The sequence below is a fragment of the Penicillium hordei genome, assembly GCF_028827395.1.
Source record: "Penicillium hordei strain IBT 12815 chromosome Unknown utg000004l_segment0_segment0, whole genome shotgun sequence".
NCBI lineage: Eukaryota > Fungi > Ascomycota > Eurotiomycetes > Eurotiales > Aspergillaceae > Penicillium > Penicillium hordei.
Window position 1 is genome coordinate 1,853,192 of NW_026623145.1, and position 20,674 is coordinate 1,873,865.

Genomic DNA, 20,674 nt, shown 5'->3' on the forward strand with positions numbered 1-20,674 from the left:
CGTCCGACCGTGTAGATTCTTGGTTCACAGGGGATATCCCCATCGATCATTTTGGTACGGGCGATGAGCGGAAGTTTTCTAATAGGTATTGGATCAATGACACATTTTACAAAAAAGGTGGTCCGGTTTTCTTCTTTGACACTGGTGTGTTTGCTCTCAATGACATATCCCCTGCGTTCAAAATAACTGAAAACAACAACACTGCAGGTGAGCATGGGGTTTCTGACTCCATGGTCTCAATCTTTCTAGAAGAGTCCTTAGGGAGCTCGGCCCTCATGGCTCTTGCTCGAAGATATGGTGGACTCGCAATTCTGTGGGAACACCGTTTCTATGGTCAAAGTTTACCTTTTGAGCTGGACCTTGAAACTGGGATCGCAGTGGATGGTTATGAGGCATACAAATATCACACTGTTGAGCAAGTTTGTTAACCCCCTCCATCTCCTTACGCTGCCTACTTACTCGGTGCAGGCTCTACAGGACACGGTCTACTTTTCGGAGAACTTTCATCCACCCACCCTTAGCAGGTTTTGGTCCGCTTTATCCCCACACAACACACCATGGGTTTTTATCGGCGGAAGCTACCCTGGTGAGTTGGCCCTTTTTACAGGTATTCCGATTGCAGGAATTGAATAGCTGACTGTCATTTTCCCTTGTCGTCTCTAGGCATTCGCGCCGCCCTAGCACGGAAACGCAACCCCGAGACATGGTTCGCCAGCTGGGCATCCTCAGCACCCGTTCAAGCACAGGTCGACATGTCCGTATACTACAGCACTATGCAACACGTCATTCCCAGAAACTGCTCGATGGACCTACACGCTGCAGTAACACACGCCGATACCATATTGGATAGTGGGACACATGAGGAGATAGCTGAAGTCCGACAAGCAGTGTACATGACAGGACTGTTGGTCTCATTGGACTCACCGGGGTTAAGAGCTGGCATACTTTCACCTTACAAGGACTTCCCAACTTCGCCATCCGAGATGAGTCTGTGGACGATCGCGCAGATACTGGCCATTCCCTTCCAGCACACATCCCGCAGTTTCCAGATGCAGGGATTTTCCCAGTCACTGCGACAATTCTGTGACGATATGGAGCATTACAACATCAAATCCGCACCTCCTTTTCCTTCTCCGTCTTTGGCGGAGGAGTCCAATCTGGCTTCCTGGGTTGAATTTCTAGAAAGCCCTCTGCGTAACAAGCAGATGCCTACTTCGATTGGTTTGGCTACCACACACAACTCGTCCACAGCTTTCAATGCGCTCCTTTCAGCTATCTACCGAAAGGTCAAAGATGAGAGAAGTAAGGAAAGCACATCTCCACTAGGTGCATCGCCATTTCCGGCAGATCGTATAAGTTGGATGTGGCAGTACTGCAGCGAGTTCGGCTATCTCCAGGTGAGGCTGATTCACAACCACCATGCCATCTTAGCTGACAAGAAGGACCAGGTGGCCAATATTAGCAACCCACTGAACTTCATTTCACGATTCTACAACGTTTCAAGTACACAATCCTTAGTCTGCAAATCAATATTCCCATACCTACCAACGCTCACAACCCCCAATGTAAGCTCAATCAATCAGTATGGAGGCTGGAATATCAGCGTGTCTAATGTGAGACCTTACCCAACCCTCTCTTCGTTGACTGTCAGACAGTTCAAATACCATTTTCATGAGCTAACCACACCCATAATTTGTTATAGGTCATGTTTTCGAACGGACAATACGACCCGTGGCGAGTTCTAGGGGTCCATGCGGACACAACCATCAATCCAAGCGCCCTAATCAGACAATCGACAAAGGTCATTCCCAAGTGCAATGATGTTCCACAAGACAATGCGGTGTTTGGCCAGTGTTACGGTGGTCAGGTACGTATGGTACACATGAATGAAGTTTGCAGGACTATGATTGATTATTGAAAGCAGGTCCACGTTAGCGATCTTCTGGCCTCAATGAACACTCCAATTTCTGGACAGCCATCCCCTTTTGAGCTTGGCTTTATTCTGTTTTCAGATGCTCTCAAGGAGTGGTTTCAATGTTTCAATAATTCCAATTAGATCTTCGGAACAAAAGATAAACTATAGAGTAACAGTAGGCTTCTTACAAACCAGCGTATCTTCTAGCGTAGGTAATACAGCTATATTGATCATTGAATGACCTAATAAGAGAGCCTTGGAACCTCATGGGGAATCGCGACAGATCTGTAAGCCACCAACATGAAGGTCCACATAACGGAGTAGCCATGGAAACCTTGGAAAAAGATGAACCGTCGTGCCCTGATTCGATCCGAGCTTGATTGATTGTTTCCAAATACATGCGGCTCATGAATAGATAGTGTCAAACTTGCTAGCCATCCACGCCCCGATCAATCCAAACACACCACCAACACCCAGCACATAAGCAAGTGGGTCACTAGGCTCAGGGACAGTATACAAGATAAAACTAGCGATCAAAGCCGCTAGAATCTGAGGGCCAGCGATAGAGACATTGTGCAGACTCATTACTAACCCTGGTCCAAAGGCTTCAGTCCTGCCCGTCTGATCATCGGAGACCCTCATAATATCCTGAGAAATCTTGGTGCTCACAAGCGCACTTGGGATCCAACTGGTACATGCCCAGCTTATTCCTAGGAGCCCGATGGGAATCATGGCCGTTATCATGGTGACGGCCCAGAACAAAGCGATCATACACACACCGAATAGCACCTGAGAGGCCACCCACATCCTTGAGAGAGTCGGCTGATAGGAGGAGTTATGTGTTTGACCTGAGCGGTTGTGGCAGCCCCATAGTGCTGGTAGAAGCAGACTCGCACTAAAGGCCACACAAGCATTCAAAAGCATTGCTTCTGCGCCGAATTTCAATGAATCGATGCGCATGTCGTTCGTTATCTCTGAATCGTATTGCTCCGAGTCATTGCGATGCTGGCTCAACGCTGCGAAATCTAGGATTAGTGTCTGATTAACTGTGAACTCCGTGAGCTGACTTGCCTATGTTGTTGATATATCTGGTAGGTTTTTCCAGTTAGAAATGTGTGAGGTAAGGTGGGTCCATTGTTGGTCAACAAGACCAGCTAAGCGTTACTTACGTAGCCGTATAGAATAGGAAGGGAAACCAACCCATCCACGAAAGAAATTGAACCTTCCAAACAATAATCACTTCTTGGGGAATGCCTCTCCAAACGGCCAAGATGGCTTGAAGCGAGGTAAGCGAAGTTTTATGCTGCTGTGTGCACTTCTGAGCTCTGATGGGGGACTCGTCCTCTTCGATAATAAATATCAACGTCAGCAGAGTTAACATCAACCCAAAAGAAGCTATTAAGCACATGTTCTTCAACTGCGACTCAGTAAAAAGCGGCTTGAGCCGGCTCAAGTCTACTGATCCCGCCATTTGTGCGATGATATTTCCACCACCAGTCATCTGGGCCGCCCACGCAGAAGCCAGGGTTTGTTGATCTGGGTGACAAGTCTTGACGATGAGTGTGCGCAATCCAAGCTGAACAGGTTGAACGGATATATTTAGTGCCACCACGGAAACCACTGCCATAACCTTAGCTAACACCGGGCCTCGTCTTCCTAGACGAATTAAATCCGGTGCCCAACCCAAGGTTAAGAGTGACATGACAAGGCAAACTATGCCACTTGCTATGAGTAGTCTGTGGTTGCCAAATCTGTCACTGAATATACCTATTAAAGGTTGAACAAGGGCTCCTGCAAGGGGACCTGCTAGCCAGGTCAATCCTGTTCCGGTCTGAGTGATTCCAATTGACAATAGATAGGGCTGGCACCAGCGCGGATTTAGCAACGTTAGCAAAAGTTCGCAGTAGATTAGAACAAGTTGAGGAGGACTTTTACCGTGCCATACGACGCTAACAAAGCAAACACAAATTGTAGGCTAAAATATTAACGACACTGGTCAACTTGTAGGAGGAGGACACTCACGTTCCAAATCCACTCGATAGAGCCAGCAAGTAAAGACTCCCCGCACGACTTTGGAGACGGCAAGGTGTTTTTTCTTTAACATCTTTGAGGCGACATGGGTAGGCGGTTCTCTGCTGCGCCGGATATAGCTCTACATCTGCGGAAGATGAAGGGGCCGGGTCGGACTGGAATGACATGGCTAACCGTACTGATCACCGATTTCTTGGACTCGGAAAGGTAGCCCAAGGGCGGAATGTAAAATGGATTGAATTCAAATGTAAGGGAACAGTTGATACAGAATGGACTATGAAAGTGTACATATTTACATTTAGAGATGTGTAATGTGGCCTTAGATATCAGGTGTCCAGTCCCACATCTCGTACCTCATCAGCTTTCCCGTTTTGCTTTTCCCCTCCTCATCCTCCTGCCCCCCCTATGAATGATACATATTGTTTTCTTATTTTTTTACCACTACGGATTAGTAGTGACCCATGTCAATTGTTCATGTGCCAGTGAGATCTTGTCGAGAAAGAGCTGGGTCTGCTGACCTGACTTCACCCCGCGTCTGACCGAACACTAAGCTTCTCACTAGGACAGCTAGTTGGACTGATCCGATGGCCAAGTCTTAACAAGCATTACGGGAGTCCCACCCGATGATCATCCGTGATACAGTAAGATTCTGAGTCAGAATTCCGAGATACGTGAAACGGCCAGGCCCTGGCCAGACCCAATCTACTCGACAAATTGCCTGACGCAGACAAGGTCGGTTAGCCACGCTAAATGGTTGGAACTCCGTGCCTAGTTCTTCCTCCTTCCCGTCGGGCGCCTCGCTTACGCAAATATCTCTCACGCTCTGGTATGGCCATTCTACTAGAATATTTCCGGTTAGTCCCTGCGACGGGTTCTCCCTAACGTGAAGCTCCGATTGGCTGGTCTAAACAAAGAAACTGCAGTCTCAGTGCTACTCGTCTTGTGAGTTGTAACTCAATTGCGAATGACGAGAAACCAGGGGTAGGTGGCCAGTGTGGGCAGATTGAAATAGGGGGCGCATGATGCCTTATCATCCCCGCTTTCTCCATTTGAACATGTTGCATCTACGATTTCTCTCTAGAACCTTACACCTCTGTTCTCTCTAGAACCTTAAACCTCTCTTCTTTTCTCTACACATTTAGTCCCCAATGGAGGAAGCAAAAGTCTCGGACCAAAAAGTTGGTGTGGACCCTTTCTTCTCCGGTGGTAGAAATAATCTCTGAGATGGCAGGCTTCTTTTCAGGTTCCTGATATTGCTCTCGCGCCCCTCGAGTCTGGCCGTGAGGCCGAGGAGGCCAGCACGGGGCCAGAAGACGATCAGGCAGCTTCCGATGCTCCGCCCGTTGATTCTGGCACAGGAGAAATAATCCTGCAGCTTACCGATCTTGACAACGGTATCGTTGGCTGGGATAGTCAGCATGATCCTTCAATGCCGTTGAACTTCTCAAATGCCCACAAGTGGACTCTCATCGCTCAAATCGCCGCCATTACATTAATTTCACCATTGGCTACCACAATCGTGGCCCCGGCTGCCTCATACATTGATGCCGATCTCCACAATTCTAGTTCCATCTTGTCCAGCTTCGTGACGTCTGTTTATCTTCTCGGTATGTCGAGCGACCGGTCCAGAATTCATGTATCAAGTGTGCTTTCATTGGAGAATTGATTCACTGATAACTCTCGAAAAAATAAAGGCTATGTTGTCGGACCCCTTCTTCTAGGCCCCGCAAGCGAAATTTGGGGACGACGTCCGGTCATGTCGATTTCCAATTGGTCCTTCGTGGTCTGGCAAATCGGCTGCGCCCAGGCTCCTAGCATTGGCGCTCTAATTGCCTTTCGATTCTTGGCAGGTATCGGCGGGGCAGGTTGTATGACCCTTAACGGTGGGGTGGTGGCAGATCTGTTTATCCCCGAAAAACGCGGCGGTGCCAACGCCATCGCGGTCTTGGGGGTAATCTTCGGCCCCGTGCTAGGCCCCATCTGTGGAGGTTTCATTGCGCAACGGGCGGGCTGGAGATGGGTTTTCTGGATCCTCTGCTGCGCTGGCGGGGTGTTCAGTGTCGCGATCGAGATCTTCAATCGTGAGAGCTACGCCCCAGTGTTGATGGCTCGTAAGACGGCCCGACTAGCTAAGGAGCTGAACCGGAGTGACTTGAGATCTTGCTACGACAAGACTTACGATGTCAACAGCCCACCGCCATCCTCTTGGCAGAAGATGAAGCATGATCTGACGCGACCGCTGCGTATGCTCTTCCTCTCGCGCGTCGTTGCTATCTTCTCCAGCTACATGGCCTTGATCTATGGATTGTTTTACCTGCTTCTCACCACCATCACCACTGTCTACAGCGACACATATCACTGGTCGCCTGAAATCACGGGGTTGGCATACTTGGGCCCCAGTCTTGGATTCCTGGCTGGCCTTATGATCATTGCCTCGACTAGTGATAAGCTGATTGTCAAGCTGACGGAAAAGAATAAAGGTGTCTACGAGCCCGAGATGCGGCTTCCTTTTATGGTATTGTTTGGCATCTTGATCCCCATTGCCCTCTTCTGGTACGGGTGGGCAGCCGACAAGGCTGTATTTTGGATTGTTCCCATTATCGGCCTGGTCCCATTCGGATTTGGCATGCTGGGTATCTTTTTCGCCATCCAGATGTACATGATCGATGCATTCCCCCGGTATGCAGCCTCCGCAATGGCAGCCATCACGGTTTCCAGATCACTTCTCGGGGCTCTGCTCCCGCTCGTGGGGCCCCCTTTGTATAATCGTCTTGGTCTGGGTTGGGGAAATTCTCTGCTTGGTTTTATCGCACTTGCCATGATCCCGGCCCCGTACTATCTCTGGAAGTATGGTCGGTCTATCAGGATAAATCATCCCATTGAACTGTGATGCCTTTGTGCGTACATATTGTTGACAGGTCAGGTGACGATCCAGTTGTGAGAAGCGTCACTTTCCATCTGCTTCGATCTTTTCTCTCTTCATAGGACCTAATATACTTCGTCCGCTTTCCTCTTGCCTTCCAGCTTCGGCTCCGCATGCTTAGCTGCACATTTCCTCTCCTTGCACAACACATACGTGCTAACACCACCCACATGGAAGAAAGGGAAGAAAACCAGTAGCCTTCTTCCCTCACGCAAGATGCTCACTGCGCGAAATGCCGAATAGAATTCTTTGATCAGGAAGGTATTTGGTAACCCTGTAATGAGCTCTGTTCCCGAAACAGCTCGACTGACATGAAAGCGCCATGTGTTACGTATCAGTCATGAGGGAAGAGCCCGGAAACAGAATGCCCGATTACTAAGGATTAGGGATGATAAGGCGGGGGAAGAAACGTGAGCGAGACAGAGAGAGCTTGACAAAAGTACCTGGTTTCCAGTTCTGCTTTTTAGACCTGGACAGGCTATTTTCTTCCTTCTCTGCCTTCGCTGTGCTTTTAAGTAGAGCATTTCAGGTCAATATCACGACTGAGCTTTTGACATAGCTCTCTCTCTACGTAGTGGACATATCACTCTGCAACTACCTAGGTTAACCAGATATTTATCGTAGTTAATTGATAGAAATTGTGCAGACTTCACGCGACTTGCGCGTCTATCGCCCCAGGGGTTCCTTTTACAGTTCGCCATGGAGCTGAATTAGAGCTAGAGAACGCAAGATATCAGGATACCTTGCGTTAAGGACTCTCTGGGATTTGTGCCTCTAGCGCCTCGGCCTCCTGAAATTGGCCCAGGCCCCGGAGTGTTAAACCCAGCTCGCGCATGCTCCAAACGGTCTCAGGATGCTCCTCGCCTAACACCCTCTTGTGAAACTCAGTCCAACGTTTAATCAACGACCGCAGTTTTCAACACTTGAGACTCGACGTGCAGCGCAATCACCAAATCACTGCCAGCGATGTGGAGTGGTCATCACTCAACTTTCGGCACGGCCCTCTGTGAAACAGAATTTTGGTGTCCCTAATGAAAATGTGCCTGTTATATTGCGCTATGCCATCTCAGAGATCATTTCTACCACTGGAGATGAAAGGGTCCACACCAACCTTTTGGCCCGAGACATTTGCTACCTCCATTGGGGACGAAATGCGGAGAGAAAAGAACAGAGATATAGCGACCTGGAGAAAAATCCTAGATGAGACACGTTGAAATGGAGAAAGCGAAAGTGATAAGGCATCATGCGCTCCATGATTGTGATAGTGCTTATTCCAATCTGCCCACACTGCCACACTGGCTGGCTGCCTCCCTGGTTGCTTCTCAAGACGAGGTATCCCGTGTCCTTTCTGGAGCCTACCCTTATCAATGGCCAAAGATCCCCCCAGAGTTTGAATAATCTCCTTTCCTTGGGGGGAACAGGAATTCATGGACAGACATATGAAGATATACCATGGAGACGGCGAGCTTGCAAGAAGGGATGGAGTTCCTTCTCGAATGTGCCAACAGGGTCGGGTTCACCAAATTTGATACAGCCATATCTTATTAGTACACAGCCGAATTTTCCTAGTCGTTAATTGCATTCAATGCTTAACAAGTTAGCAGAAAGCGATACATTCCTAAGGTTCTACCTTATCTCCGCGAGAAAGCCAACTCGTGGAGTCAGTAGGAAGCTTAGGGATATCGTAACGAGACATTGAAGTCCTGTGTCTATGTTATATTTTTATCGGAAAACTTCGCTAGATCTGTTGCTTTGCTGGGTTGATAGCTGCATGAGCAAGCAATACCTGAACAAAAAGCCCTAGACTGCGAAAGTGGTATATATAAGTCAGTGGACGTAGCGTTCAATCACACAATATGGAGTCATTTGAGTTTCGCAATTTTAATAAAGCGTTGAGATAAATGCCAAGATCGGTTGTCCTTCTGAGAGTTGATTCTGAGGCAAGCTTTAACACGAAGGCGGCAGATTGAGAATTTGATAAACACGCAATGCTTCGTTGTTCTTTCGTTGTCAATGGCCCTTGAAATTATCAATAAATAAATGACCCTTCGAATGGACAAAGATGCAAATCGAGATGGGACACCCATGGGCGTGCTCGGTATGGTGTGCAAGTAACCTCAGGAAACCAAACCGAGACGTTCGGGCCCCTCCGTAGGCCCCAGGTGATCAAAGATACCTATCTGGCATGGTCGGATGGGTGGAAGGTGGAATGGTATTTCGAATAATACTGAAACTCATCCCCTAGGAGTGGCACGGCGTGATTGAGTACCACCAACTGGCGCAGAGTTTTCACGATAGGATTGTGATGTAGTAAATGACGACTAATTTGGACCGGAGTCCACCAATATCGATAGTCTTCACGGATAGCGGTGGGAGGGGCCTTTGTAGTTCAAGAGATAATAATTGGGACAAACGTCATTTATACGAGATACGAGCCTGTGCACCTTGCTGAGGCTAGCGATATTGAGATAGCTCTTAAAGGCCTTGGGCTTCAGGCTCCGGAGCGAGACTGCAACCTAGAGTCAGTGTACATTAGTCATCTTGTCTGACAGCAAGGCTACTTGTCAAGTGCCGAAAGGTTCACATCGAGAGTCCGGCCAGGAAGTAATAATGTCGATCTATAATCGCGCAAGAGCCGTCGGGTTGCATAAACGCCCAAGCTTTCCTCCGCAGTCATGATTTGCTTATTTTCCACATTCCGGCAAAGAAACCGCTGACGCAAAACAAGTCAGTCCTTTGGAAGCGATAAGGTGAGAGGGCTCAGAACAATGGCCTTACATAGTCCAGGTTGCTTCCAGTGCAGACTCCGGAGCGCATGCGCAAGTGATGGACAAGGGCTTCAAGGTAGTAGGAAATTAAACAGTCAGGGTCACCGTCTGAGTGCTTGTAGAGTGCACCGACCAGAATGGTAGTTTGTCTCGATATCGGTCTTCCTCCCATATGCTTCGATCATGTCATGAGAATCAAAAAGTAGACATTGAATTCGTATGAGGATGAGGGGGATGTTTTCGGAGCAGGAACTTATCTCAAGGAGTCGATAGACTGCCACCCCGTCATAGGTCTTATCAATGCGCCGATTTTGAACAACTTCCGGGTTAATAAAATGAATCTGCAGGCCTCGTAGCCATGGTACTAGGTGACAAAGAAAAGGAGAACCAACTTTGAGTAGCGAAAGAAGGTACCTCTGGCCTGATTCTGAAGAAGAAGGAAAAGTATGCATTTAGCAGAAGCCCAGAGCCGTCATCAACAGTTGAGACTTGAGCAGGATGGAAGGGGTGAAGCAAGGTGGGCAAGTAGAAAGTGCGACCAGGTGGGGGAACAACAGGGGGGTTAATCGAGAGCATATGAGACAGAAACGCGTTCTATTTAGGCAGCGCTGTGATCTGGGGGATTCTTTATTCTTAACCACGTATCATGAGTAGCAACAACTGCTCTATATCATTTATGTGGGTTATTCGGGTTGTGTAGGACCTTTCCAAGATTTGCTTCAGGGACAAGTACCTCTTTTGGTCAGAAGAAAGCCCTACACAATAATCAAGGAATTTTGTCACTTCGAATTTGTCAATAGAACTAGGGTTCTTGATTTATTGATTTAATACAACATTCCTATGTTTCCTGATCATTCGTTGACCTCGCTTTATCTAATTTTATTGGGAATGTCGCCTATTCCATTCAAGGTCTCCGATAATATACATCCATGGAACAGTATGCCAATCCCAGATTCATTGGATAACAGAATTCATACCGACTACCTCATGATAATAGCGAGCCATATGGTAGGCCATCCATGCCGTTGTCACACTTTCCCCATTTCGTCTCTCCCGGTGGTGCAACATAGTCATGATAACATGATGTGAAACCGGTCGCCCACTCTCGCAGTGCATCCCAATCTCGGCACATACGAGTTTGGTTAATGCCTGCATCGTTATGCCCTGTGGTATACAAAAGCTCATCATTCGCCTGGCACATAACACTTTGGCGGAGGGAATCAAAGCAGTGAAGATCATGTTCCATGGGACGATCCGGCGTTTCGCCTCGTCGTAGATTCAGGTAATGCCGACGAAGGGTTTGCTGATGGGCAGCATGGTTAGCTTTTGAATCCGCACCCTTAGTCTTCAAGAAGGAAATAGTACCAGACAGTGAATTGAATGGTATGCTTCGATCACATATACTCGCTTCGAAGGATCGCGGGGATGCACAAGTGTTTCCGGAAGACCCCGTTCCGACGCCCACTCGGGTGAAACTGAGACAAGGCCATGACCTCCCTCAATTGCTGTCCAAGACTTGTCTTCTTCACCCTCGTCCCCGTTCCAGAAACGTGTAGGCACGTGTGCTAGTCGTTCCTTGTCCCTCGCGTAGGAAAGTCCGTCTGGTACAGGGATGTCAGTTTTGAAAAGGTTGGGTTTCCATAGCCCAGAGGGGTAACAAACTGGGGGATGTTTTTGGAAGCTGGCCCGATACCACCTTGCTCATTCGAAAGATAATTATGCTTTGCATGAGAACGATGAGCATGAGGGCTGCACTGATACCGGCGAGAGTCTTGCGTAGTCTTGTCCCTCTTGGGTGAAGGAGACTAGTTTGCTGTAACAGCCCCTCGCTCTCTTCCTTGGAGTCAAACTCTGAGGGCGTGGAAATTCGACTTTTTGGCCAGGACAGTCGTTCATACAAATCCATGTCAAATGTGGAGTGAGGATGTGCTATTGCAAATTTTCAATCTCGTACGCGCAAAGTTTTATAGCCCTTCATAAGCCTATGCGTCATGAACGATGGACGGTGGAAACAAATATAAAATCCCTGAACTATTATTATAGGGAGCTATGATTACTAATGCATGAGTGAACTCAGTCTATTTGGAAAGAAATAGTGAAAGATTGAATATCCCCTTGTACTGTGTGCTAGGACGTGGAGGGATTGTGCTTCTAACGGGTTCGACACGGAATTTTCTGACTGTGTCACGACTCATCTGTCTACAGATCTAACAGGCCTTTGGATTTGGCTACAGTATGATCTTCGTTGGTGTCAGAAACTTTAGTTATCGGTAGATCCAATTCTATTCCTAGTCAATCAATGGCTTCTGACTTGTGATCATACATTTATCACAAATATGCTTTGAAATCTAGTGAAGTAAGTTCTCTTGTAGTAATACTATGCAGAAAGTACAACTTTTTAGTTATAAAGACTTATAAATTCGCACCACAAGACGTGTTTTAGACCATCATCAAAGTTCCGTCCCAGACAACTCAAGACAAGCCACCCAGCCTCACAACAGACCTAATTACCTTCAACATGCGTCCAATTGCAATCGCCTCCTCTCTCCTCCTGGTCGTGCTATCCACGACTTGGGCTATGCCAACAATGGAGGATGCCACCCCCTACAAGCGCTCGATGGAGGACGCGACTCCCTACAAGCGGTCCATGGAGGACGCCACTCCTTACAAGCGGTCCATGGAGGATGCCACCCCCTACAAGCGATCCATGGAGGATGCCACCCCCTACAAGCGCTCGATGGAGGACGCGACTCCCTACAAGCGGTCCATGGAGGACGCGACCCCCTACAAGCGATCCATGGAGGATGCCACCCCCTACAAGCGCTCGATGGAGGACGCGACTCCCTACAAGCGGTCCATGGAGGATGCCACCCCCTACAAGCGCTCGATGGAGGACGCGACTCCCTATTAAGGGTCTTGACCTTTTTCATCGGATGTTTGTTCTGACGGGAATGATGGAGGTCGGTCATGAGCTGAAGGAAATGGCATGTCATCATCACCCACCTTTCAATCAGTAGTTAGCCCAGCATGTTGCGCCTGCTCATCCGGGAATGTCTTCCTATACTATGATTAGACAGACATCGAATGGAGATATTAATACACAGACCTCACAGTATTAATTCACTTATCTCATATAGCTGTAGATCTGGCCAGCAGGCTTCGCATTTTCTTGCTTAATTGTCAATGTTGAATGGGAAGGGATTTACTGCTATGCATGGATCCGGCCATGTTTTATTGGTGGGAGTTTGTAGTCTTAAGCACTTAAGTCCTCTTTATCTTCTTTCTCCTCTGCATCTTATCCTTTAAGCGCTGAGTATTCATAATTGCAAAGGAGGCTATATGTCACACGCTGCATTGGAGTGTCGTGACTCGTGGGTGTAAGGTTCTAGTTTTTTGGATGACGTCACAGAATCTCTCCACCTCCAGGGCTTCTCTCCACTGTGCACGTGAACCTTCTACCAAGGTTACAGATATCATACTATGTCCCATTCCCATACCTTCTTACACACCTACATGATCTTAAATCTGCAGAGTAATGCACTCTTGTAAGTTGCTGAATAAGTTGAAAATTACTAACTATTAAATCTTACGTAATACAGGTCACGGTTGACTAGCTGACTGGTACGTAGTAAACCTTACTAAAGATATGCATTAGCATTTACTTTCTTAGTCAGAAACCCTGAAGAATACACTTTCAAGGATAAGACATTCCTTCACAGAGAATTGACCTCGCAAACTTTCCTACAGTACGTCGACGAAAGCGAACATCACATGTCGCTCAACATATTATATCCACGAATAGAAGGAAGGTGATATCAATAATTTCTCATATTCGAAATTCGGCTCATTTTCATGAATGAAACCAAGATGGAATACAAAGCAGAGACCGAGTCTGCAGTTCCACTAAACACAAGCTTTGATACGGACCGCAGTATACCGGGAGATGACTCAATCTGGTCGAAAAATCATGCCTTGAACAGGCCTTCGCTTCTCCGACAATGCTCATTGCACATATTTTTCTTTTTATTGTACCTGATTTCAGCAGGCATATTGTCAAGAACCTTCTCTAAAAACTGCTCTGGTGTGAAAGATCCGGAAGAGCAATCGATATATTGTGAGACAACCACAAAAGCTTCAAAGTATACTCATTAATCGCATTGTATAGCACCTGCTCGCGAGGCTATGAAGTACAAACTTGTCACAATCGATAGTAGTAGGTTGGTCAACTCTATGTTTGCAGGGAATCCCAGTCCAGAGGTTGATCAAGCATGGGAGGATTTAATGAGTAGTTCGTTCTGGCAACCTCTATGATCGCATAATGCTTACCTTAAAATAGGAATAAACATACGGGTTTCGGGAGACTCGTTGCAAAGGATGAACCAGACTTCCATTCCAATAGCGGATAGCTCAGGAGACTACTGGGGGTCAGTAGAGGTTTTCCATCAGTTACATTGCTTGGTAAATTACTAATCTCTCTCTCATCTCATTCCTTACATCTAATCCTTATTCTAGAAGGTTATCCGTCAGTACCTAGCCAAGGACTACTATCCTGACGTACAGAAATACGAGGCGGAGCCGGGGATGGCATACCCGGAGCATATAGGTATTACAATCTCCACTGTTTATGAACATTTAGGTCACTGACACCCCCTTTTTGAATCAGAACATTGTTTACAAACACTCCGTGTAAGCCTAATGTGTCAGCCAGATTTGAATATGTACACCTATGGCTGGCGAACGGGCCAATATGATCCTCATGCCCACAATAAGGTTGAGCATTCCTGTGTTGATTGGGAATGGTTTGAGGACTGGCTAGATGAACGAAAGTTTTCTGAACATGACAAACAGGGTTTAATTAAACGACCTGATGGTAAGTGATTTTTACAATTTATCGTTGTTGAAAATTGGCATGAACTAACTGCGATATATATTTAGGCACTACCTGGGACCCACACCGCTTTCATTAGGAATGCAAGCTCAATCAATCAAAGAAGAAAATCCTGTCAAACATCTTGGAACTCCATTGAGCTAACCCCGACGCCCTGAGGATTTGTTTCAAGCATCAAGTCTGCGATGAAATCTGTTAGCATCAATCACATCGCTTCCCTTTCCACTGGAAATCCCAATAGAGGTGGATAAGCTTTCGCTGGAGTTAGTTGACAGAAACTCGACGTATACGACAATGTATGTAAAATTCACAGCATGTAAAAATCTCTTACTCACTAAATTGACAAAGTCTGTTGGTTTTCCAATCTATACGGATATCGATGATTAAGCAATGTATATAATTTTGTATAGTACTGTTATTATAACGGTCTATCGATATTCCGGTCTATATTGACTCGGTAATTTCTACTATATATCATAACTAGTTAACTAACTCAGTGAGCAAGACCTGAGTGCTGAATGAGCATACCCGGAGCGCTCACTGAGCAATCACCCTGTACTGTGAAATACTCAGTGAGCAGGACCCTGAGCGCCCTCATAAAGCGGCGGCACCCCGATCGGGAAATTCGTATCCGCGGCCTAAAATCCGGTACATACAGGTACGTATGTAGGTTCATTACGTTTGCCGTAATTCCAATGGAACCAGGGACTTCGATATCATACGAATTGAGTCTTTGGAAATTCTCAGCGGTCATATCTTGCTCGATAACCTCCAATATCTACTCTGTAACACAGACAATAGCAGTGGTAGTGGTAATGAGAGAAGCGACAGTAATGGTGATAGATGGGGCGCTGGTAGATGGAGTGCTAGTGGGTGGTTTACTGGTGGATGAGTAGGAGGGCGAATTTGTTTTGCCCCTATTTCCAACAGTAACAAATCAGCTACCAGTCTTCAATCTATTATTGAGTACACAGGAGCTTCATTCCCATTTTTATTGGTAAAAGTGACCAGGCCCGTGTGGTTCACCTAGATCCAAGCAGCACGCGAGCCGTCTTCTCTACCGCATACGTCGATATTGAGCACATTCAATTCATGGCGATTGCCCTTGACGACTTCACTGAGCTCTAGCAAATTGTTAATAGCGTCTTAAGTTTCAATGGAGGGTGCCTACCCGAACAATCAACTCCATCGAGATGGCCAAAAGCCGCAGAGTAGCCCGTGCAGCCATAGTTATCGTTAGACCATATCAGGCATTGCCCATCATGATCTATGACCTCAAGAGTTCCGGCTTGGAAGGTGCCCGTCTGAATCATGACTGGAATCGCAACTAAGAAAAAATACATCTTCGAACGACCTCAGGAATGATAGACTATCTTGTCTTGGGTGGATAGTATGAAGAGCACACCGCATGGCTTTAAATATGAATTGTCTGCACCAGAGCACACGTTGCCACATGGAGTATCGACATAGTTTTCTTGAGGGTGGTCCGCAAATTTTTAACCATGATCTGAAGCCTCAGAGGCTAGATGAAGATGCCAAGTGATTTAGCCATTATGTGACTTCCGTTGCAACACTTCCGTATTAAAGGATAGCCCGATTATGTTAAAGAGGTCAAAAGGCTCATGGTATAAACATGTATTCCCGCCACAAACTTCAAGAGCGGGCAGAAACCGAGGATAAATTAGCTTGAAAACGGTTCTAGTCCGGCAGAAAATTGAGGGCCCAGAGGGAACCTTCTCCTGCACATTTTGCATCCACCAGACTTGTATAATAGCACACTTTTATTATGCTGCTTCGAAGCTGTTTTACCGGTGAAGCTCATCATGAGTGTGATCGGCTATGAGCACTAGTTGGTAGATGAATGGCGTGTTTGTCATTATCAAACTGGCAAATATAGACCTTCGAAGACATGAGTTACCGTATACTATACTGTTGTTGTGGTTTGTTTTCACCACCAACGATGCTCTTCGGCTAAAACACCTCGGTCAATGTTGACCCCACTCTTATTCGCGCATCTAGGCTTTTCTCTGGACTAGCCTTATCTACACCTGGGTCATAAGCGGTAAAAGAAATGTTTTTTATTGGCTTCAAATGTGATGAAATCTTTCTAAGCGCTTGAGGTGTGATTAGCACCCACCATATAATCGTTCTGTGTCCATTCTTAACCAAATCTTAACGGCCCAAATTCTCCTTGGCGCCCAGTTCGCTTGCAGTAAATCTACTCCAACCTGTGCTTAGTTTTAATGTTATTCTCGCCTGTCCTACTCTGCCGGTTTTTGCTACAGGTACATCAGAACAAGAAACCTTCAATATCTCCGATTGCTAGTTCGTGGAATCTAGTCAGAGCCTCGTCAACCTAGACTTTATAGTTGACGTATGCACCCTTGCTTTGAGAGTTTGCTAATAGAACTCCCCCTAAACCATGCGTAATGGCTAGTGCCCCTAATTTATGTGATACAGATACAATAGGTTCGGCCAAATTTCGTTGGGGGTAGCCTGGTGGATGTAGCTTTTCTGTGCTAGATCGGGTATGATGGTATAGCTAATTTGGTAAATCAGCATGGGAATGCTCTCAAAAGTTTTCTTAAACTTACACCCACCACCGGTAACCCGAGCCCCCCAGACATCTCGTATCTGTCACGGCGAAGGCTGTAGATGAGGCATGCGAAGAATAATACAGTAACTCCTACTGCAACTAGGAAGTCCTAATACGTGATGGCAGATGTAGTTTAGGTGTAGCCATGCTGGGTCCACTTAAGGATCCCTGTTAGATCTTCAAAGTCAGCCCTAATGTTGATGCGAGTTAACGACACGCGATCAAGATGGAGCAAGTATATTGACTAATGATTGTCGCTAGTATTTGGACCGGCTGCACTAAGAGTATACACTATAACACGGACGTGCGAGGCCGGCGTATAATCGGCTTGAACCACTTGCGGAGATAATGGAGACTGGGTCCTACGGCTTCCTCGCGACAATCTATATAGGTTGAAAGGTTGGATCAGAAAATGACGTATTAGGTCTTAGGGCTATTGTCACTAACGTAAAGTTTACTAAGCCTACAACCGCTAACGACTTAACGGGCGGTGTTGTATAGTAAACCTACTGTTTATTAATTAGGCAGGACTAGATATATAGAGGGCACGGCCCCTGGTATTTGTGATTAAGTCCTAGGAATAATACTGCGTGGCACGAGAACTGAATAATAAACTAGTGAAGTAGCCTATGGCTGGAATCCAATCAAAGTTCGTATCTTCATTAAGTCGTCAAAAGAAGAGCTCGATAATAAACGTACTTTCCCCTATTCTACCCCTGGCACCTTTATATTGCCTTATACTCTAAATTATATATCGTCTTGCCTAATAAGCCCTTTCTTGTTATACCTCCGGCTTGTTTAGACCCGATATATCACCCCCCCTTCGCTAATAAAATCGAATTTACGGCCTCCTTACTCGTTGTTAGTCCAATTTACGCGTTACTAGCATCGGAGCTACCGCAGACGGATACTTCGAAATTCAGGAGCTATCGCTATAAAATCTCTCCTATCCACCCTAGGGCACCTAAAGACCTCTACTACTATACAGTATCGTACTGTACAAAGTCCGCCAGAGAACAAGTATATCATACAGAGTTATGTCCTTCTATCCTACCTCCATCGAGTATAAATACGTGACAGTAAAGCTATAGTAGATAAAGCCCAAGAAAACAACGGTAAGGAGATATAGTCAGTAACGCAACGATAGTGAATCATTGTACGGTTAACAACGAACGATTATAAATTTTCACAACCCATAATAAACATTTGATGGTTAACTGCAAATGGTCAAGCATAAATGGTAAAGAGCAATAACGGACGGAGCTACCATAGGTCCGCCATTTCGCTCGGCACGCAACTATATATCATATTTATTACGGGCTACGATGATCGAACGACTAGAATCAATCCAGTACGTTAAAAAAGACCAACTAAACCCACTTATTCTTAATAGTTATGCTTATCTTTTTTCTATCGGAATTTCTTTCTGAATTTAAGTTAGTCAACTAACCTATCCGCTTGATTATTAATATAGCACCGCCACTACTACTCCCTTCTGATCAGACCTTGGACCTTTACGTCGAAATGTTTATTCATATTTCCGGGTGGCGTAGCATCAAAGTTGTTTTCATCAGTCAAAACCTTATCTTTTTAGTGCCCGGCTGCATCACCACCAATCATAACGTCCTGACTTTGCATGGCAGATTTGAGCGAGTGTGAGTGACTTGGAGGGCGGCGGGCCCGAGATTTCCGCTTGCCTGTAATAAGTTGTGAGCAAGATGCTTATAGTAGTGTGTTTAACTGCACTGCTAATTCTAGACGCAGCAGAAATATATATAAAAATTAAAAAATTAAAAAATTAAAAAAATTGGAACAGAGATGAAATTTGACCACGTTTTACAGCACGATTCAACAGGTCTTGGTATTGCAACAGAAGGAAACATTGAAGTTGTTGTGTTTCAACGCACTTGCTGTTCAAAAGTGGCATCTGGTACAGTATAAGTGAAATAATTACAGTAGATATGGGGTCACGTGTATTTGGCATTATCTGGAAGCCCCCAGGCCAGGTCAGTCACAGTCTCTGCTCTATCCCGAGCAATCGGGCTAGACCGGAGACCACGAGTCTATGATCGTCCTGCTCAATGTCAAGAAAATACAACATACTGTTGTACACAAGGCATGCACAATAAGTAGGACGGTGTAATATGGGCCAATCCCATGCCACTATAATAGAAAGCTCCACTTTTCTCGACATACCTCTCTCGGTATGATGAATAAACAGGTAAAGACTGATTAACTTTCGATCCAACACCTAACTGACTATTGGTTCGCGATCGGAGCTTAAGGTTATCCATCGACAATGATTCTAATCATAACGTAAAGACATTCAATTACAATATCATTTACTTCCCTATAAAGTCAATAGTTTCTGGCCGCTCTGTACTATTCCTGTTCTCTATCCTGTTTATCACTGTCACGCCAGAGCGAGCACCAACTTCCCCCACACTCCATCGCCACCCCACAGCCATGACGACTCCTACCAACATTAATCCCAAGGATATTCAAGCATACTGGGCCAAATATCAGGACGACAAATATGTTGAGGGCTGGGCCTCCCTCTGGGACAAAGGTGATAATCTGCCCTGGGATCGTGGCTTCCCCAATCCGGCGCTAGAAGACACCCTGGTCGAGCGAGCTGGCACCATTGGCGGGCCCATCGCCCAGGACGGTCAGAGGCGGAAGGCCCTGGTGCCGGGCTGTGGACGTGGTGTCGATGTACTCTTACTGGCGAGCTTTGGGTATGATGCCTATGGCCTGGAGTGCAGCGCCGCGGCTGTCGATGCGTGCATGAAGGAGGAGAAGGAGAACCAGAGCCGGTACCGCGTGCGAGACGAGAAAGTTGGGAAAGGGAAGGTCATTTTCGTCCAGGGGGATTTCTTTGATGATACCTGGTTGAAGGAAATTGGAGTACCTCGAAATGGATTTGATGTTATTTACGATTACACGGTATGTATACTCACTGCCGCCGTTGGGCTCCATTCCGTTATTGCTATCATTTTCTCTCCACTTGTACTCTGCGTTCTACAGGGGGACCTACAAGATGCTTCACTCTCTGTCTTTGGACTTTTGATGTGCTATTTCCGACCCACCCTAGATCTTTCTATTCTTTCTGGTCTTTCTGGTCCTCCCTGCTAATAATCATCTAGTTTTTCTGTGCTCTGAACCGAGAGCTCCGTCCTAAATGGGCTCTCCGACACACCGAGCTCCTTGCTCCCTCACCTGCAGGCAATCTGATCTGTCTGGAATCTCCTCGTCATAAGGACCCCTTAGCCCCCGGCCCTCCATTTGCCTCTCCCTCCGAGGCCTATATGGAGCACCTGAGCTACCCCGGTGAGAAGATCTCCTACAACGATAAGGGTCTTGTCAATGCGGACCCGTTGCGAGAGCCCAGCAAGGCCGGCCTGGAGAGAGTGGCGTACTGGCAGCCAGAGCGCACGCACACTGTGGGCCAGGGTGAGAATGGGGTGATCCATGACAGAGTCTCTATCTGGCGTCGACGTGACTAGAAATGTGCCTGCGCATTTGTGACCCAGAAAGGGAGAAAATGTAAATG

The 20,674-nt window shown here is 46.6% G+C and overlaps 8 protein-coding genes across 8 annotated transcripts; 5 read left to right on the forward strand and 3 right to left on the reverse strand.

Annotated features, from left to right (window-relative positions):
- Positions 1 to 294: 294 nt before the first annotated feature.
- On the forward strand, positions 295 to 2,056 carry N7537_007924 (uncharacterized protein; the record flags this gene model as incomplete). The annotated part of the gene is made up of 4 exons (XM_056898979.1): positions 295 to 586; positions 664 to 1,613; positions 1,703 to 1,867; positions 1,925 to 2,056. 4 exons carry the CDS (start codon positions 295 to 297, stop codon positions 2,054 to 2,056), a joined length of 1,539 nt encoding a protein of 512 aa, XP_056751055.1.
- A 264-nt stretch (positions 2,057 to 2,320) lies between these two features.
- On the reverse strand, positions 2,321 to 4,113 carry N7537_007925 (MFS general substrate transporter; the record flags this gene model as incomplete). Its single annotated transcript, XM_056898980.1, has 3 exons — positions 2,321 to 2,986; positions 3,156 to 3,666; positions 3,938 to 4,113. The coding sequence occupies 3 exons, from the start codon at positions 4,111 to 4,113 to the stop codon at positions 2,321 to 2,323; spliced, it is 1,353 nt and encodes a 450-aa protein (XP_056751056.1).
- A 981-nt stretch (positions 4,114 to 5,094) lies between these two features.
- Positions 5,095 to 6,836, forward strand: N7537_007926 (MFS transporter; the record flags this gene model as incomplete). The annotated part of the gene is made up of 3 exons (XM_056898981.1): positions 5,095 to 5,124; positions 5,190 to 5,553; positions 5,641 to 6,836. The coding sequence occupies 3 exons, from the start codon at positions 5,095 to 5,097 to the stop codon at positions 6,834 to 6,836; spliced, it is 1,590 nt and encodes a 529-aa protein (XP_056751057.1).
- Positions 6,837 to 10,622: 3,786 nt separating this feature from the next.
- On the reverse strand, positions 10,623 to 11,543 carry N7537_007927 (uncharacterized protein; the record flags this gene model as incomplete). The annotated part of the gene is made up of 3 exons (XM_056898982.1): positions 10,623 to 10,982; positions 11,042 to 11,238; positions 11,300 to 11,543. The coding sequence occupies 3 exons, from the start codon at positions 11,541 to 11,543 to the stop codon at positions 10,623 to 10,625; spliced, it is 801 nt and encodes a 266-aa protein (XP_056751058.1).
- A 612-nt stretch (positions 11,544 to 12,155) lies between these two features.
- On the forward strand, positions 12,156 to 12,548 carry N7537_007928 (uncharacterized protein; the record flags this gene model as incomplete). Its single annotated transcript, XM_056898983.1, has 1 exon — positions 12,156 to 12,548. The coding sequence occupies one exon, from the start codon at positions 12,156 to 12,158 to the stop codon at positions 12,546 to 12,548; it is 393 nt and encodes a 130-aa protein (XP_056751059.1).
- A 1,805-nt stretch (positions 12,549 to 14,353) lies between these two features.
- On the forward strand, positions 14,354 to 14,604 carry N7537_007929 (uncharacterized protein; the record flags this gene model as incomplete). Its single annotated transcript, XM_056898984.1, has 2 exons — positions 14,354 to 14,507; positions 14,573 to 14,604. The coding sequence occupies 2 exons, from the start codon at positions 14,354 to 14,356 to the stop codon at positions 14,602 to 14,604; spliced, it is 186 nt and encodes a 61-aa protein (XP_056751060.1).
- A 699-nt stretch (positions 14,605 to 15,303) lies between these two features.
- On the reverse strand, positions 15,304 to 15,838 carry N7537_007930 (uncharacterized protein; the record flags this gene model as incomplete). Its single annotated transcript, XM_056898985.1, has 4 exons — positions 15,304 to 15,442; positions 15,496 to 15,551; positions 15,594 to 15,649; positions 15,697 to 15,838. The coding sequence occupies 4 exons, from the start codon at positions 15,836 to 15,838 to the stop codon at positions 15,304 to 15,306; spliced, it is 393 nt and encodes a 130-aa protein (XP_056751061.1).
- Positions 15,839 to 19,587: 3,749 nt separating this feature from the next.
- N7537_007931 (uncharacterized protein) lies at positions 19,588 to 20,627 on the forward strand (the record flags this gene model as incomplete). Its single annotated transcript, XM_056898986.1, has 2 exons — positions 19,588 to 20,067; positions 20,268 to 20,627. The coding sequence occupies 2 exons, from the start codon at positions 19,588 to 19,590 to the stop codon at positions 20,625 to 20,627; spliced, it is 840 nt and encodes a 279-aa protein (XP_056751062.1).
- Between the last annotated feature and the right edge of the window lie 47 nt (positions 20,628 to 20,674).